General features: G+C 32.0%; 1 protein-coding gene across 1 annotated transcript; it reads right to left on the bottom strand.

Annotated features, from left to right (window-relative positions):
• Window positions 1–1,697: 1,697 nt before the first annotated feature.
• LOC111030979 (leucine-rich repeat extensin-like protein 1) lies at window positions 1,698–18,904 on the bottom strand. Its single transcript, XM_022310731.1, has 3 exons — window positions 18,623–18,904; window positions 4,491–4,982; window positions 1,698–3,041 (listed from the first exon to the last, which is right to left on the bottom strand). Exons 1-3 carry the CDS (start codon window positions 18,647–18,649, stop codon window positions 2,898–2,900), a joined length of 663 nt encoding a protein of 220 aa, XP_022166423.1. The 5' UTR covers window positions 18,650–18,904; the 3' UTR covers window positions 1,698–2,897.
• Window positions 18,905–19,203: the final 299 nt, after the last annotated feature.

Below are 19,203 nucleotides of genomic sequence, written 5' to 3'. Positions count from 1 at the left end.
GTGATCCATTTAAGTATTCATTATTTTGAAGAGTTTTAACTTTTTAAAAATATTCTTTGTCTAACTAATAATAATTCAAGTAAGTACGTATAGTAATAACAATAATTAATAAATGTGTACAAATTTGTATTAATGTATTAATTGTATATATATAAATAAACTATCATAGACGTATATTCAACACTTTTTTTATAAGTCAATGTTAATTTCGTTATTTAAAATAGACTAGAAAAAACTATAGTACTTACTATATTTTTATAATATTATTATGGTTTATCTTAATATTAAAAAAAAAGCGAGATGTAAGTATGTAACTATATAAGACCGTGATCGTGTTTATTATAATACAAGTTATGTATTCTATAAATATGTTCATTATTGAAAGTACGCTTCACCGGTCACCCATACTAATTAATATAATAATATAGAATGTTTCCATAATTATTTTTTCTGTTAATGGTCACATTGCATCTTGTCTGTTTGTGCCTCAAGCCCTCAAGTTAATTAAACATTGCCACCTCTATATTCTTATTACTCTATGGGTTGACCACACACCGGTAAAGCAATATTGACTGAACACATTTCAGTCATTATGATACCTAAGTAATTTTGCTTTTTAGCCATAACTCATAATAAAGGATTATGACTGCAAAACTGCTTGAAACAAATTGCGCCATTTTGCTCCAAGTTGACTTAGTCACTTAGTTGTAATAAACTAGCACAATATTTAGTGGCTGCTGTATCTTCTTTTCTAGTATTTATGAATTCATTACAAGACTATTTACAAGCAAGTTACAATTAAAAATGTATGCACACTTCCAAACTCGAATATCGCTGTTAGGTAGGTACCTATCAGTTTTTGTTAATGAATTGAAACTTTGTTTAAAAAGTTCAAATTCAAACCCAAACCAATAGTTTGAGTAATCTGACACATGAGAAACTCCGGTAGTCCGGTTATGCTTGTCATGATGACAGGGGGTTATTTTGAACTTCGGTTTTCCACGACTCTAACAGTCTAGCCGGCGTAACTATTAAGTCCTAAAGTTACATCCATGTTATAAACCACACGGAATCATGTACAGAGAAATAGTGAATATACTGTACATAATATATCTGTGGAAGTATGGAATCACCAAAGATTGTTCACTGGCGATGCCGGATGTAGCTAGCATAGCTTATACAATTACCTATTCAAGTACTGTCTAGTGTGTGTATATTTCAGCCTTCAGGTATGTTTACCTAGAGAGCCTTAATAATAAATTAAGGCTCTCTGTGTATACCTATTAGCTATATTTAATTATTTTATATATCGTTATATGTGTTACAAGTGTCACTACGAAACATTTAAGTCGACGCTCGTATAGTAATTTAGTAGTGATACATAGCCACACAGGTAATAACCAATAATATATAATATAAAGAGTAGGTAATGAAGTTTATATTAAAGTATTAAACAAATGCACACAATAAAATATATACATGCCAACATAATATAAAATATAATAACAATATAAATATGTACAAAAAAATAAAAAAATAATAGTATAATAGTTGGATATTATACATCTAAGTAATACATAGGTATATATCTATAATGTAAAAGTGACGTGATTATTTTACATAGGTATATTATGGATAGGTACGAATGTTTTATTTTTTATTTGGTATCGTGGAACCGTAGTTAGAGGTTATATGTGCTATAACACCTATAACAGACCGACGTTTTCGCATTGATTGCCCAAATATACACAATTGTTTATAATGAAAAAAAAAAAACATTTAATATTTGGTTATCTAACAATGTGGTTGCAGTTTTCAAAGCACATTATGATATCATGTGAATATGATTGTATAATATGGGTATTCAACAGTGTTGTGCATGTATATTATAATTGTATACATCCAAACATGTATCACGGAATCCGCCAGAGTGAAAAAATACTGTTACATAATAATTTTACGAAAATTTAGAATTCCGAATAGGTAGGTAGGTACCTACGCTGAGAGCGAGAGAAAGTGAAAACATCGTGATAGTCACGCACCCGCGCAAACACATTCACACATGATAATGTGCACGGTATGATACTACGATAATATACCTTTTATAATAATGGAATAATTAATACCTGGACGAAGTAAACAATAACAATAATAACGATTTAGTAGGTACGTTTTATACCTAATAGTATATTATGTATTTATGTGTGTGTGTGTTGTGTAACGACGTGTTTTAGATAGGATTGCGACTTAAGGCCGCGGGGATTAGACGTAGGTTTAGTGATAATAATGATACTATCATATAAAGTCGTCCTTTAAAGTGTGGCGGAAATGGCAAGTGCGTTATTTAGTGCAAACGTACGAGGGTGGTGGCGGTGGTGGGCTAATATAATAATATATTAATAATAAATCGTATTTTTTCGTTATATATTAAATTTTATTTACGTTGGTCGCTAGATTGGCTGCAGTATATCTACTATTATAATATGTAAATTTTCAACAGGGCGTCTTTTTTAGATAATCAGTTTTTTTTTTAACAGCAATAATAGGTTGTTAAATATTATATATTATTATTGAAACGGACGTTTCGCATATCCTAAATTTTTTCTTATGGCAACACTAAATAATATAATAATATGTACGTTATCCTAGTCCAACGTTCGGATTTAATTAATATATAATAATAAAATAATAATAATATAATGTACAACTGCGCAGTGTGTCGGCGTGCATAACCTATAGATAATATATAAACTTGTTTTATTTGATATTGCTTGTTTAATATATTTTAATCGTTTTAATTTTTGGACCATGTAGTTGATATATATATATTAGACGACATAAGTATCGTATCGTAGTGTCGTGTCTTGGTCTTGTCTCGGGGGCAGTATTTTCCCCCGTTAGTACAGTGATCCTGGACCGCTGGGCGCACCATATCCGGTGGACGGTGATGGGGAGCCGTACGTGTCCGACGGTATTGACGGCGACGGACTGGCCGGGGGTCCATACTCTGACGCAACTGAGTTGGGGTATCCTTCTTGTTTCTGAAAATTAAAAAAGTAATATTGTAGTCGTCAAGTTGTTGGGTGTATCGAAATAACCGGTGCAAACCATTTGCGCCCATCACACCATTTTTATAACCCACTTGCGCCCGAAATCATAACCCATTTGCGCCCGAAATATTTTTAATGAAAATGTGTTAAACCCGTGCAACGTTGCCAAACTGTATTCTGGAATACCAAGCAATACTACTTATTACCATATATGAGACATATATGAGACATATACCTTATATAGTTATATGACATGTGAAAAAATCAACATTATTAATTTTTATTTAATTTTTTTTTATCATTTTTGAAATATAAATATGAACTTATTATTATATTACCTTAAGGTTTAACTTATGATAAAATATTTTTTATTATTATATATGACGTGTGAGAAAAATCAACAGTATTAATTTTTATAATAATTGCATGTACTCAACCTTATATCATATTTTCCGAAATTTTTTTTTTTTTTAATTTGAAATATTTATTTTATTTATATAATTTTATGTGAGATGAATTATTGCTACAGTAAATAATAATAAAATAAATAATAATTGCACAATTAGTAGATTATAATATAATCTACTAGGTAATCTAAATAATTTAAGTTATTTATCAAGATAAATATAATCTATAATAATATGAACCACAACGGCAACGTTGCATACGAAATGGGCGCATATGTGCTATAAATCGGCAGGTAGTACCTTATCTTTCGGGCGCATCTGTCCATATCCTTCGGGGCGCAAATGTACTACTCTGGGGCGCAAATAGGCTGTAGCCGAAATAACAATATAATATATTAATTTGAAGCCCCATATATAGACTAATCCACCTCATATTTTTTGGCTGAAATGTTGTTCGAACAGAATATTTTCGGATTTTTACTCACCAACATTTTTTTTTTTTATAGTTATACGTAATTATCGGCAGAGTGGATTTAGAAAACTATTTTTTTTACATTTTTTTCCGTGATGACAGAACGGTTAAAATGCTCGTATCTTATGTACCCGTAAATCTATACAACTGTAGTGGTTTAGCGATCACCGCCTCAACGATCGACCGGCGTGTAATATAATGTATACAGCCTGCTATTGCCACGATTACGTGAGATGCTTACCACTGATTTGACTTGTCGCGGTGAATAATAAGAATAATACAGATTTAGCCGAAAATTGGAGCAGAACCGTAAATAATATATTTATTTTTAATATCTTTAACAATTAATTGCATGGTGCTTATTGTTTGGTTGAATTGGTTTTTTCCTTGTGTCACTCCAACCTAATAATATTATAAGCGAACGAGATACGAGTGATGCACCAAATTCAAGTTACATGCTGTGTGGGGGGGAGGGGGGAAGTCGTACTAAGAATTGTTTCATCACCCCTAAAGATCAATATTAAAACAACGACGACTATGACCACTTGAATCGATAATCACCTGTGTCTTGTATCTGATGAAGTACACTTCCGGTTTGGATGGCTGCGTGGGTGCGGGCGTTGGGATGTGGATCTCGGGTGCCTCGTCCGGTTTCTTGACCAGCACGTAGATGAGCGTCTTCTGTTCGGCTGGTGGTGCAATTGCTGGTATGTCCGGCACGGTGGGTGGTGGGGGTGTGGGTGCCTTGATGAACACAATCTTGTAGTGCTTCTGTGGTGGTGGTGGAGGCTGCACAGGCTTCTTCGGAGCATAGTATGTGGGCTCTGGAGGTGGAACGTGCACGTACACGTGTTTGTGTATGACGGGCGCTTGTTGAGGTGGCCCGTATTGTGGTGGTGGCCCGCCACTCGGGTAAGGTCCACTGCTACTGCCCCCACTGATAGGAGCTGCGTAGCTGTCCAACGTGAGGCCGGGGAATCCGCCACCGCTTCCGCCGAAACCGGTCAACGGCGCTTCTGGTCGGCCCAAGCCTCGGCCCACTGCCAGCAACACCTGCGAAACACATGAACAATGTATTATCTGTTCGAGCTATATACCTGCTTCAAGACGTCAAGTAATTGAGTAGTGGTCAAAATAGGGTAGGTATCCTTCCTCTCTTTAAATTTTTATTTTCTATCTCTTCATTTATTTATTCCAAAAGCATCCGCCCCCTCTTAAACAGTTATACTTAAAAAATATAAGTGCATTATTATAGTATAGTTTTTATCAAAACTGTTTTATCATTTACAAACTAACTGTTGAGAAATAAGTAGAAGACGTTCTTTTATAATAAATATTTAGAAAATAGAAAAGTTACCTATTCAAAATACAATCAAGACTCGATTTTCGGCCTGTAGGCTGTAGCAAAGTTGTTATATGAAACTTTTTGAGATGGATTAAATTAAACATAAACCAACTATGCAACATTAGTACATCTAACGCTCGATTCTTCAGTTAGATCGACTTGTAAATATTTCCATCGATCAAAAATAGATTATGTTGTAACAGTTTTTATTCACAACGGTCGTATATTTTATTATACGTGAGCTGGTTTCGTCCAACGGTTGACGACCGGAAAATGGAAGCGATTATTATATCGTTATTATTACATAATGATATTCACATTAATACGACGTATTTTGATCCGTTCGGCCGGTGTACGAATAATAATATATGAATTGCGTGAAGACTATAATTTTATATAATAATTTTCAAAACAAATCGAAAGCGCTTGTCGAAAACATGATAATACAATAAATTATGTATTATATTATTATCGTGCTTTGTTCGTTTAAATCATTTGTCGGCAGCGAATGTTATAAAGACGCTGTGCGTTTGTGTTTAATATAATAAAACATAATAATAATAATATATTGTTATTGCGTTCGAAATTCGGGCCCGAAAATACGTTTAAGACGACGCTGAGGTCGGAAATACGACGAATAAAACATGTCGATCGATTTCCGTTGAAACGCATTTGCGTTCTTATATCATTACTCTGGGGATAATAAGATATATTATGTAATATAGTATATACCATGTTATACAATTTTATACGAGCGATTCACGTCGGGGTGTCGGACAACACTGTATTGAATGATAAATTCGATGTCCGTTTTTGTATAATATATAGAGGTTAGTACATAATAATATTATAATTTATAACAATAAAATATTTTCATTTGTATAATAATAAATTGTACCTAAGGATATCATGTATGTTTTAATAATATTATATTTACTCGTTAATCAATGAACGATGATTACCTATATGATATGGCAAAATTATTATTTTTTATCAAAAGCAGTGGCTGAAAGAAAATAATATCTGCAGCATCCACTCTTAGAATATCACTGGATTAACTTTTGAAATCGCGTGTTTCCACGTCGGCATATTTTATAATTTGACTTTAATGGTATTCATTAGATCAGGGTCTACTTTTTTTCGTCATTTTTTGGGCCTCACACATTTTAGTACGGAACATGTAGTGTGGTTTCCCCAACGACTTCGATCTTTTTATTTTATTTTCAAACTATCATAATATATTTACGGTTTGTTAAATAGTATGCAGCCTTGTTTGAAATTATAAACTATTTAAATATAATTAATTATTAGGTACCTATTAAACTGTTTAAAAACCCTTCTTAAATTGTTTTAAAATGAAAAAGATAAACTGAGAAAAATATTACTATATGATGTGTTTTGGATTACCTATATAATACCTATATTATTATGAATTATTGCCATTAATTTTTTTATCACCAATTAATGTGTGAAATATATTTTGAGCGTTGGGATGACATTTTTTTAAACCTATGTTACTACTTAGTATTAATTACAATTTTATATTATAGCACTGAACTTCAAGTTTGAAACTATATTTTCGATTACGAATACCTTCATTTTCATCATAATTAAATGACTGATAAATTATTGTCACAGCTTTGTGAACTCACGTTGATGGGGATGCTAGGCGAATTACATATCACTATGTATACATAGGCACACCATAATATGGTTAGTTCTGGTATAAGAGCGGTAAGGCTGTATTAAATGTGTGTGCATGTATTGGTGGTTATATCTCAGTTGGTAATTTATATAAATATACGACTCAACGTGAAAACTATCGATTTGATATATCATCCCTCTCGCATTTCTTTGATCCACTTCCTTTTTTCCCAATTTATCTCAATCCCGTTACTCGTACCCTACAAAACCGTGACGTGAGTGCTATATTATTTAGTATCGGAGTTCGTTAATTTTGATTTTAGTTTTTTTAACTACTTTAGCGGAACGTGCTACATAGGTATACCATATAGGTGCAGGTATAATATAACACAATTATATACTTATATATTTACACAGGTACATGGGTCTCCGTTATAGTAGTCGCTTATTTATTTGTTTTCTCATCTCAACTTGTTAGGAAAAAACGTCAAAGGAATAGAACACTGAACGGATTTATTGGAATTATTTATACTATTATAAATAATAAATTAAAATATACGAATACTCTCTTCTCGTTCCGTCCCTCACTCCACCCCCGTTCTTATCTGAAAATTAGGTACAGACACAGCATTGGTGTAGATCTTCATTACTATATAATATATCGTATATTATTATACTGTAGTACTGTACGATGATAGTTTTTCCGTGTTAGCAATATATTTATCTATGTAATTTATTCTGCAGGAAATCGCGGTGAACCATCATATACCTATAAATTATAATATATATATATATATACATATATCGATGAGGCACCGTCAAATTTATCGTTCACTCAGGATCTTCGAACTTTTCACACAGACATTATATCATCATACAGGCTGCAGACTGTAGTTATATTCACAATAAATAATACTTTATTTCGAACTTCCGAAGTACCGTCTGGTAAAGTACTATTATGAATGTTAGGATAATATATAAAATATACTTTACAAGTTATGATGTTAATTATTTTCAAAGAAAAATCGTCAAAACAACATAACAACGATTCAAGTATCAACAGCTTATGTCTATGACACGGGTATAATCGTGACGTTCTAAAAAAACAACGGGAGTATATCAAACAGATATTTTTGACTAGACCATAATATTATTGTTATGATTGTAAACTGTAAACTGCAATGCAATTGTCAACATTATGTTATTACACACTGGCGGACGCGGTCATTAACAGTAGTCAGAATCGTAAATCGACAAGCAATTATCCAAAAATGTAAATTACTACAGACTGGCCACTCATTGCAAAGATAAAAATAATAATATCTAAAAGAAAATTAATTATTAAAAGTAATTATTTAGAAGTCTCCCCGTCCCAATAATTTCTCTTTGAAGATGAAAGTTGAACACTTGAGACGAACAGTGAGGGTCTTCACCCTCTTTTTTACTGTTTTTAGTATATTATAATTTTAATTTAACTCATTATTAAACAATATTTTGTGACGTTAATACGTAATTATTTTATAAAATATTTCAAACTAGGATAGCTACTATTATTTAATCTTGAAATATTTTTTAATTAACTTAAATCTCAGGCTGCTCCTGAACATTTTAAACGCCCTCTAAACTAGGCGAAACATTGATGTACATAAATATAGCCAAATGCAAATAATCAGTACAAATAACAATAATAATAAATTAGAGTTAGAGATTTCTTGTATTAGCATATTTTTTATGGTAGTTGAAGACTATTCCAGGTATACATTTGGCGTGTAAGATTGTTGGATAAAAATTGACAAGTTCGACTGCATATTTTCGCGTATTTTATTACTTTGTGCAAAAAAGGCATATTCGACAAATTAAATAATTATTTGTATTCAATATTAGATGTACCTATAGACTATAATTTATACATAGTATACATTTTCATACATAATTTCCTTCCTTTTTTGTTTGAATTTAGCTGCATATTTTAGAGTAACTCCTGAATCTTAATTAATAATTACTATAAATAAATAAACCTTTAACCATTTAATTCATCTTTCAATTTTATTTTATCATACATTTTTGCTTGTAATTATCATTAAATAAAATAAACATGAAGTTGCATACTTTTTGGAGAATTTTTTTTGGTAATTTGAATTGCATATTCGCATGAATACTTTGAACACTTGTGGTGCAAGTTCCAAACATTGATGATAATAGTAGTAATTTATAGGTAACACATGGAATAACGCGACAATCTGCACACGTTATAATGCAATAAAATAATATTAGATATTTACATTAAACATCAGCTACCCATGAAACATATTATGATACATTTAATGGGATTCTCCAGGCGGCCTTTCCACTGCATTTTCTAAGGGTAGTTTTACCTGTTGGTTGTGACGTGCGAGCTGTAATCTGATATACGGACTTATGCTGTACATAAAAATATATCATTAGGCTATCATTCAACAACAAAAATAGTATCCGGAGCGGTGAAGTGATTGAATTTATATCCGCTATAGCCTCTCGCGTCAAGAATAAAACAATATATTTATGACACATCGTTTTTATTCACGTATTATAATAAGATGATGTTTATTTGTGTGGACAGTTTATATTGATGTGAACGAGATGGAACTTTTGAAAGCGGTTGTCGGAGACGTTTCACGCATTATCAACAAAATAAATATAAATCGTTTTCGCCACACGAAGAACAACACACTTCCGCTGCTTACTGCGATGCCGAGTTATTTCACAATAATATCGTAACGCGTATTGAACAGCAGTTTTATAAATAAAAAAAGATTTTATTCACCCGTCGATCCGTATTGATCATCAAAATTTGTATTAGTCTTATCTAAGATATTGAATTGCATACTTATTGTGATTACCCACATAAGCTTACAGATTGTCTTCGAGTTAAATGTGTGCCTATAAGTGGAAATTGACGACAGTCCAAGCAATGGTAGTCAGCGAAAATGATCACTATATACACGATTTTATCAGTGAAAAATGTTTATAACTCAGGCCATCGATATTACCGAGTATTAAACACTAAAGCATCACTTTGCTTTTAAAGGCTTATGTTTTGGTCTTTTTCAAGTGAAGATTTTGCAAGAAAATCAATACAATTTGATGGCGGACACGATGAGTACAACTGTAGTTGCGAAGCGAATGTTACAAGGTATTATATTATTATAACCTATTTTCGTATTTGCTTAGAAACTTAGATTTGATTATTATTATTATTGTTGTGGTTGTCCTAAATCGATATCGCTTGTACTGTTCGACCGCAATAACAAGCGTGACTTGGATCTATTACATTACCGTGGTTGTTTGTTATAATGTTAAAGGTACAGACAGATTGTCATTAGTACCGGTGCAGCTTGTTCGATTATTAGATAACTATTACAGACGCGCTATCGGAAGTAGAAAACGAATGGCAGCATAATATTACTATCGATCGATACACTGCAGTGCGAGGGAATCTAGTATAATATAGGATAACCGACGGCGCCGAATTACGTTTATATATAGTTTCGTGGGGGCGTCTGCAGACGTCATCGGACCCAGCAATTTAGGACGTTTTCTCCCCGATTTCCTGCCCCTCATCCCCAGGGACCCACGACGTTTTCCGTCCGCATCATACGAAGCAGTTCGAATACCGCAGACAAGGATTGTTCGCGCAGCATCCGGTATAGTTGCAGAGGGGGCGAAACGCACGCACTTGGGCGCCAGGGTCAGTCGCCCAGTCGCCCGTATTATTCGACCAAAGTATAAAGAAAAAGTCCACAATCGGCTTTTTACGATGATAACCATGCACGCGCTGGTAATAAGAGGTGATATCGTTTAAAGTGAGGAACAATTAATAATGTTGAATCTTTAATTCTGACGTGAAAGGGATGAATTCTGGGGCTGTGGGCCGAGTCACCTGACACCCACCCCTATTCGCAACGATGCCTAAAACACTCGTTGCGATATGCATATACATAGATATAAAGCCGGGAAGTTAAAGATGGGAGAGAGGAGACACTTGATAATTACGATTAAATGATCAAACAAATAACACAGTAGTTTTGGGGAGCTCCACACGCTTATATGATGACGAAGTTTTCATACGATACGACTGCGGGAATAACATACGGAGATCAAACGAAGATAATATTATTAGCTAGGTTTATATTAATGTCTATATACATTTATGGGTCGCACTTTGCCAAGAACATTCGTCGTATTGTTACCAACGAAAAGTTAACGATAAACTGTGAAACTTCAAAGTTCCTCCGAAAATAAATTTTCATCATTTTTCAAAATGAACACATTTTGAAGGTATATTATTGGTTTACCATTTCTCAAACCAGAGAAAGTCGAAAATGCATTTGTGTTTGATCTTGTCTTATGATGTTCTAAATAATTTCGAAATTCTAAAATTTGTACCTAACTTATGGAGAACTATAATGTTTTGAACTAAATCATATTTCCTACTTATGTATGGGCATATAATCTTCCAGTTCTGCAATAATTCATACTCTTATAACAGCTGTAAAGCGTTTCACTCTAATTATAATTCAATATTGAGTGTAGGCCATTCTAAAATATTTCAATTAAACATTTGCAATGTGATATTTACATAAAAATTTAAAATTAGAAATACAACAGGAGCAATACAAAAGATGGCTCAGAAAAAATAATTATTTCTCAGTGAAAAATTATATGCATATAAAATAGGACACATTTTTTGATTTGATGAGTAGCTTACGAATCAAATTGTTGCCTAATATTTATGTTTGATAACATATTTTTTATATTTATTATTTATATTGACAAATTGAAATTTATAAATGTGTGATCCCTATTTTTTGTCGACACACAAGTACACAAATCGTGTAGTTCTACCGACTTCTGGGACATGGATTTGATAATTATTGCAGATCCACGTTCACGTATATTTATTGTTGAGTTTAAACGTAACGAGTCTTATTCGCTCAAATACAAGTTTGATTAAGATCGTATTGAGCAGTCTGCTTACTCAGAAATATTGAAGAATCAGTCTGGGTAAAGGTACATTTTTTTTGTTGAGGAAAACAAAACACTAAACCGTTTACAAGTATTATAATTTATAACTATAGGTAGTATTTGGGCAAAGTTATTCTAATTTCTGACCCGATCGAAATATTATTTACACTCACTTTTAACCATTTCAGTAATTTGTTGTTTTTTCGTTTGGTAAAATGTAGGGGAATTTATGTTTGAGTGTATTTACCCATAATTACAAGTTTGGGGTTAATATTTATTGTTGTATTAAATTGTGCAGGATCGCAATTATGAAGTTTCGCCAAAAAATAAAAAATAAATCATTTTTATTTGTTATGGAAATTATTAATGATTTTTCCCGTTTTTTTTTTATCTAAACACGGATGTAACACGACACACATCAGTTTAATACATCTAAGTTATAAACGTATTACCAAAATAACAATGGAACAAAATTTAATATTTGATTCGATTACTTTTATATTAAGCTGATCACTAATTTTTAAATGTTTGGTTCAATTTAAATTTTTAAATTTTACTTACAGCGACTATAGTGATTGTTATAGTTGCATAGGTATTTTATTAGAATCAATTTAAACTTATCTTTTCCAACCTGAACTATTTAAATGTGTTCTCTGAGCTTATTGGGAACCTGTGTGCATCATAAATATTACATAAAAGTATTTTTATTCAGTAGAGCTACATGATTTTTGTCACTTTTTATGATGACTGATATTATTTTTTATTGTTCCTATTTGCATATTTGCAGACTATGTGAACGAATTTTACCACTTTAAAATGATGTACCATCGGCCAATGCATAATTACGAAACTATTTATGTCATAAAAATAATATTATTATAAAAAGGTTTTAATGATAATTATCCCTGATTTTGAAGATCGGAGATGGGTTTCTGAAACATAAGTGTTTTTAAAAATGTTGATTTATCATCGTACATATTTTGTTTATTGTTAGTCGTTATACGCATTGTCGAAATGTCGTGTAATGTAGGTAAGCGGTACATTTATAGCTTTTTAAATGCAGGCACACGTACAGACATAACGTATTTAGCATAACGCTAGTGCCTACCTATATATGTGAGCAGGATATAATAATATGAATTTTGGAAAGTATATATTATTTAATTAGCTTATTATGTGTGGCCCCGCTGGAATTTACAATGCTACAAATACATTGTACATTTGAATTTGTATGCAGTATGTACAATTGTTCGCATAATAGACGCGCGTATATAATGTATATATTATATTATACATGTTATATATATATGGCTAGTATAGCAGTATAATATTTGTTTTCGGAACTTTCGGTTTTTTCGCCGACGAGTATGTGACGTCGACGAGGGAACCATAATATTTTATGCCTCATATATTATTATTATTTGTTATTATACATGAAGGTAATGTATTTCGTTTCCCGATATCGGAAATTAGAAAAAGAACCCGACATGTAAACGGAAATGGGATCGATTACGTAAAAAAATAAGAATAAACAAACGAAAAAAAAACCCAGACTGTGAGACAAAAATTGCGGCCCATTAAACATGTTTTTTGTTTTCCATTTTCCACAGTATACACACCACGGTGCACCTGTGGTAGTAGTATTTGTATCAGTGGTAGTATAAAGAAGGTAGTCGATTGTACGCGAGAATAACCGTTCCGTGACCAATCCATTGGTTTCGTGATCACGAACAATCCGGGTTTTCTGGCGTGTGTAATTGACCCGCCACTTTGGTCTGCACACAAATTAGGAGATAGGAGAATGGACACACGGCGGCGGTGGTGAAAAAAATATCCAAAAATAAATAATATACGATCCACGGTATAGGATGGCTGGCGCGACGAATCATGGGTATATATATATATATTCATCCCGATTTACTTCAACCGTTCATGTACCATCAGTCTTCTGCACCAAGCACCTCACACGTCCCAATGCTAGTTTAATCGTTTCAAGTCCGTTGTACGACAAACTGTATCGTTGTTGTATCGTTATCGTATTGTTTGTGTTGAAAACACACTGTCGTTACATATTATTTTAATAATAATTGTATTGTATTAACTCAATAGCAGGACTGCGTACGTACATCATAGATGATAGGCAGGCAGTGATCCTCCATCGTACCGAAACTTAATCGATTTACAATAATCTGTTGGTATATTTTATCGTTCACTTATCTATAATTTTTTGTGGTCCACAACTAAGGACAGTTTTATAGTTTAGCTGTATACGAGTGGTTTCAAATCAGTCTCTCGAGAAATATTGTGATATAATAATAATATTATCGTAGCGTAGATCGGTCTTTATACTTAAAAGAGTACGTCTTAAAGTATAATAATATGTACTTTTGTCGTAATTATCATCATGTTGTATAATACCTACTTTCAGGAGTTTATAAAAACGCTTTCGGTTGTCATCCGCTCTGCATAGCCACATCACATAATAACATCGATAATTTTGCTCTGAAGGTCTATTAATTTCTCGGCTCGACCATGACGAATATTATATGTATATAATTATAACACGAACCATTTAATCAAACTTTTTTTGTCGCTTTCGAGTCGATATTAATGGCTACATGGGCTAATTAATGTTAGAAATTAAACTGATTGACGTTGAGTGTTAAAACTGTGTAATATTATGGCAATAATTTAAACACGCACATTTAATCATTATTGTTTTCCGTCCGGAAATTTTTGTGGAGTTTGTTCTTTATTTTTTTAAATTTTTTTATATGCACCCACTGGCGCAATGTCTAAGGGCAATGTCTCGATTTGCCCTTATAAATAATAAATCCATAACGACGTGGGACCGAACAGAAAATTTGAACATGCTTTGGCTCTTTTGAATGTCTTATAATATTATATAGGGCAAACCGGTGAGCTGCTTCAGTCTGAGGTCGATTCTGTACTTAGCGAATCACGAGTGGAGAACTTAAGGCGACTATATATATGTCATATTAAATTCTTTGGATAGAAATGCTGTGGAGAGGTAGGTACGCCCACTCGAAAGTCTTGTCTTGTGAATTATAAAACGTGCGTTTTATTTGCAAATATAAAATGTTCTTTACTATAATCTTTAGTGGTCCTCGTAGTAGAGAATTTAATTGGCCTTTTAAAAGAAACGTTCCCTCGTCATTATAATCTAATTTAAAACCTTTCAAAAGTCTGGTGAACGAAAACACATTCAGACCGGCTCCTCAATACCACCATACTACGTATAGTTCTCACAGTTTTCACTGGTAATGTCATTTTTGCAGGAAGGCTGGTAAACATCTACGCCATCGCTTGCTTATTCCACGTCAAATATTACGTTTCAGCCATTTTTGTTTTTATTTGAAAATTCGAAACATTTACTATTTGACGTTATACAAGTAGCCTAATGGTCGTGGTGAAGAAAATTAACTTTGGCTATGAAAAACAAAAAATCACGAATACAGTAAACAAAAACTGTTGATTTGAGCACTTTTCATTATTGGTATATTTATTATTTTCGGCTATTACGTGAAAGCAAAAATGATGATGTATTTTGATTTTTCAATTTTCAGAAGACCAAGGCTCTTTTGGCGCAGTATAGTTGTCCATGGAGTATGGATTATCTTTCCCTTGGATATTCGGTCAACGATGCATTAATATTTGCAAATCGTCGGCATACACAAATATAGCCACATAAATATTTATGTTTTAACATTTCAAGACATTATAGCTATAGGAACAATTTGTGTCAGATGATTATTATATAGAGCTGTGCTGTGTTGTTGTTTTTTTTTTTGATGAACATCTCGACATTTCAACTACAATAAGCACATTGTGAATAATGATTCGTACCATGATTTTTGATTTTAAGTAAATGCTTAACTGACGCGAAGACGTGAACGCTTTGATTTAATCACAGTTGTTTCCATAAAACGTTTTGGGGGTTATGATATTGTATTTTAAAATGCAACAGAATATTATACTTAAAAATAGCGTGCAAAAAAAATATAGAATTTTTGATTACATAGAACTTTATACTTTTCTTATAGTTACCTATAACATACTTATCCGTTTTCATGATTTAATAATTATTGACTATTGCAGAGTGTAGAATTTTGTGAGCGTGTGAATGACTTCATATTCAAAATACATTTGTTAAATTACATAGATAAATTATTTTATATTTTATTTTTCAGACCTCCAGAGTTGAACTTTTACATCAGACATTGCATAATAATTTAAATGTATAGCTTTTTGTTTAGTTTTATGAAGTTAGGCGGCCCGGCGTATTGTATAGGCAAATCTGGTACTCCGGTGATTTTTTCAACCATTTTCAACATAATGCTTTCTTCTGTATTGATGATTGGTAAAATATTGAATACTGGTTTCCATTCAACTGGGTTTGATGTGTGTATTGTGTATATTATTACGCAATTCGAAAGAATAGATTAATACAAAACACAAATTGTATATTGTAACGACATAACGTCATACTCACGATTATGTTACACACGGTTTTTTTTTTTGGAATTCTGTGTAAACTGAGAAACGCAATAATATTAGATTTACAGCGATGTTTTTTGAAATTTCATCGTATATTGAGAGACTGGTAAAATATACGAAAACATCTTAGCTGCATGTGTCATAAAATCAATATATCATATTATTATGTAATTTAAATATGTCGCTCCTCAATACCTAGTTGTTAACAGTATTTTCAATTTTGACAGGTCCAAGATTAGTCTACATCGTTTTCTATCAACAAAATGAATTACTGTTTATTCTATACAAGTTATTGTACATGTGGATTTTCGTATGGAAAGAAAAATTGAACATTTAAATGTTAAAGATTAAATATTTTAAACTTTAAACTTTGATATTTCTGGATACAATTTAGTTTTTTTTTAGAGATATTATAAGTTATTAGTAAAATTCATAGATTCTTGTCTTGTCGATAGAAATTTGTTTACATTGAAAGGCTAGTATACGAGATAAATAGTATACTGTATACTATACACAATTTATAATTCCTTGAAGTAAGTAAATTTTATTTATAACGTTTTTATTATTGTTGAAACCTAGTGAATATCCGCTTTATGTAAATAAGAGAATATTTTTTTAGCACAGTTCTTTTGGTTCATGCGTGTAATTTGTATCATTTTATTTAAAACGAAAAATAAATATTCATCTCCCCACCATTACATTTTATAAACTTTAAATTATTTATACAAAATTATTGTACATTCATAAACTGTTATAAGCTTTAAAAATAAGAATTAATTAAATATGTATTTATTTGCTAAGTACTATAAAGTTTACATATACCTATATATAATTTTGTAATATTTTGTAAACATTAACATTCATTAGTATACTACGAGACAATTAATTCAGAAATTATTTATTCGTTTGACATTTCAATATTTTTAAATTCGAGTTACAATAATTATGTTTATTTAACTGTCGATGACACTTTACTTCCTATATAATTTTAATTCGAGAAAAATGTACTTGAAAATGTATTTAATAAATTAATCGTATTTATCAAATTACATAATTAACGATGACGTTCGAATACAAAATTGTTTAAATTTTAAATTGAAATCATCCAATTAAAGTGCTAAGGATTTTCTTTTTGAAATATAGAGTTAAAAATATAATATGTTTAAATATAACAATAATGATATAATAATTTTACTCTAAGTGGATGTACCTATGGCTATATACCTAGTATACCTATATAATGAATATAATGTAGTCATTTTGTTAAAAACAATAATATTATTGTACAGGACTTAGATTGTGTGTTTTAAATGATTAAAATTTAACTCGCGAGCTCGCGAATGTTCAACTGACCATGACATTGCCGTCGTACTCATAAAAAAAGTAAATAAATGTTCAGAGAACAATAGACAGAACATAAAATAATCGTTATTCAATACTGAAACTGGAGCTAGAACTCCAACAAAAGTGCGACCATTATTCGGACAGACTTTTCTGAGTGATATATAATATATATATATACTACATATATCACTGTAATAATAATAATTATTATTGTTGTGTTGTATGTCACGACAATAACTGACATCAGCAATAAAGCTAATAATGGGACACACACACACACACACACACACACACACATATTACAAACGCGGTTCGATACCGGATAACGTGTGTTTCGATTTGAACGCACCGTTTTCACTGTTTAAATAACAGTTTTTCCCCCTACACAAAGGTAATCTAATACTTTCGTCTTGTTTCGTTTATTATTATTTTATTCCTTTTTAATATTACTTGAGGCTTTTGAAAAGTTGAAAGCCCCAAGTTAACGACAGAACAAATAACATATGGTAGAACCACAGCACACGGTGAGTGGAAATCTGATATTATAGTTTGAACAAATTACGGAGTCGTACGACTTTTACGATATAATTTGGAGAAGAAGTACGAATCATCACTCTGTCTCGCGCTTGTAACCGATATCCAACTATAAACCACGCTGTAGTCATTACGATGGAGTAATATAATATAATTTCATTTTTACATTTTGAAACAAGTACCTTTGAAATAATCACAATTATAATAATGTAATATGTGGTGTGAAAAAAAGAAGGTAAAATCACTTTAGAGTTTAAGTGTGTATAGGGTTACCACGGACTGTTGTATTTTTTAATTTACTAACCATTACTGCGGAGCACCACGTAGCCATTTCGTGAATCCTTTGACTGGTTGTACACTTAGCGTCTAAACGAGTTTTTACGATAAAAAAAAAAATTAAAAATGTACAGTATTTTTTGTTAAGCTCTTTTACGGCGACGACTTTTCGAAACGATATATCGAACGACTTGTATCAATTATAAAAGTTACGATTCGCGTTTTATTCAAAAACTGTAACACGACACATCGCTCGGTGGGCGATTGAATATCACTTGGTCCACGATCCGCTTTCACAGCACTTTTTATATAATTGCTCCTTCCATTATTTCCACCACCACGTTTTCTCGTACAACAGTGGTGGTTACTTTTCGTTACTTTTTTTTGTCGACAATAATAAATTATGACCTGGAAAGATGAACCTGGCCGATATGCGACGTATTATTATGTCGTTTTTTACATTGTTTTCTTCACTGCATTACACATGCATACGTTATAATATTATTATGTATACGGTTACGGTCTTCGAAACTACTCCCCACCGTGTATTTAGGTGCCAATACGTTATATACCGGGCAAGAGGTCAATTTTCACTCTCGTTTTCATCCC

Source organism: Myzus persicae, unplaced genomic scaffold, assembly GCF_001856785.1.
Source record: "Myzus persicae strain clone G006 unplaced genomic scaffold, MPER_G0061.0, whole genome shotgun sequence".
Classification (NCBI taxonomy): Eukaryota; Metazoa; Arthropoda; class Insecta; order Hemiptera; family Aphididae; genus Myzus; species Myzus persicae.
This window is presented reverse-complemented; position numbering and strand designations above follow the sequence as displayed.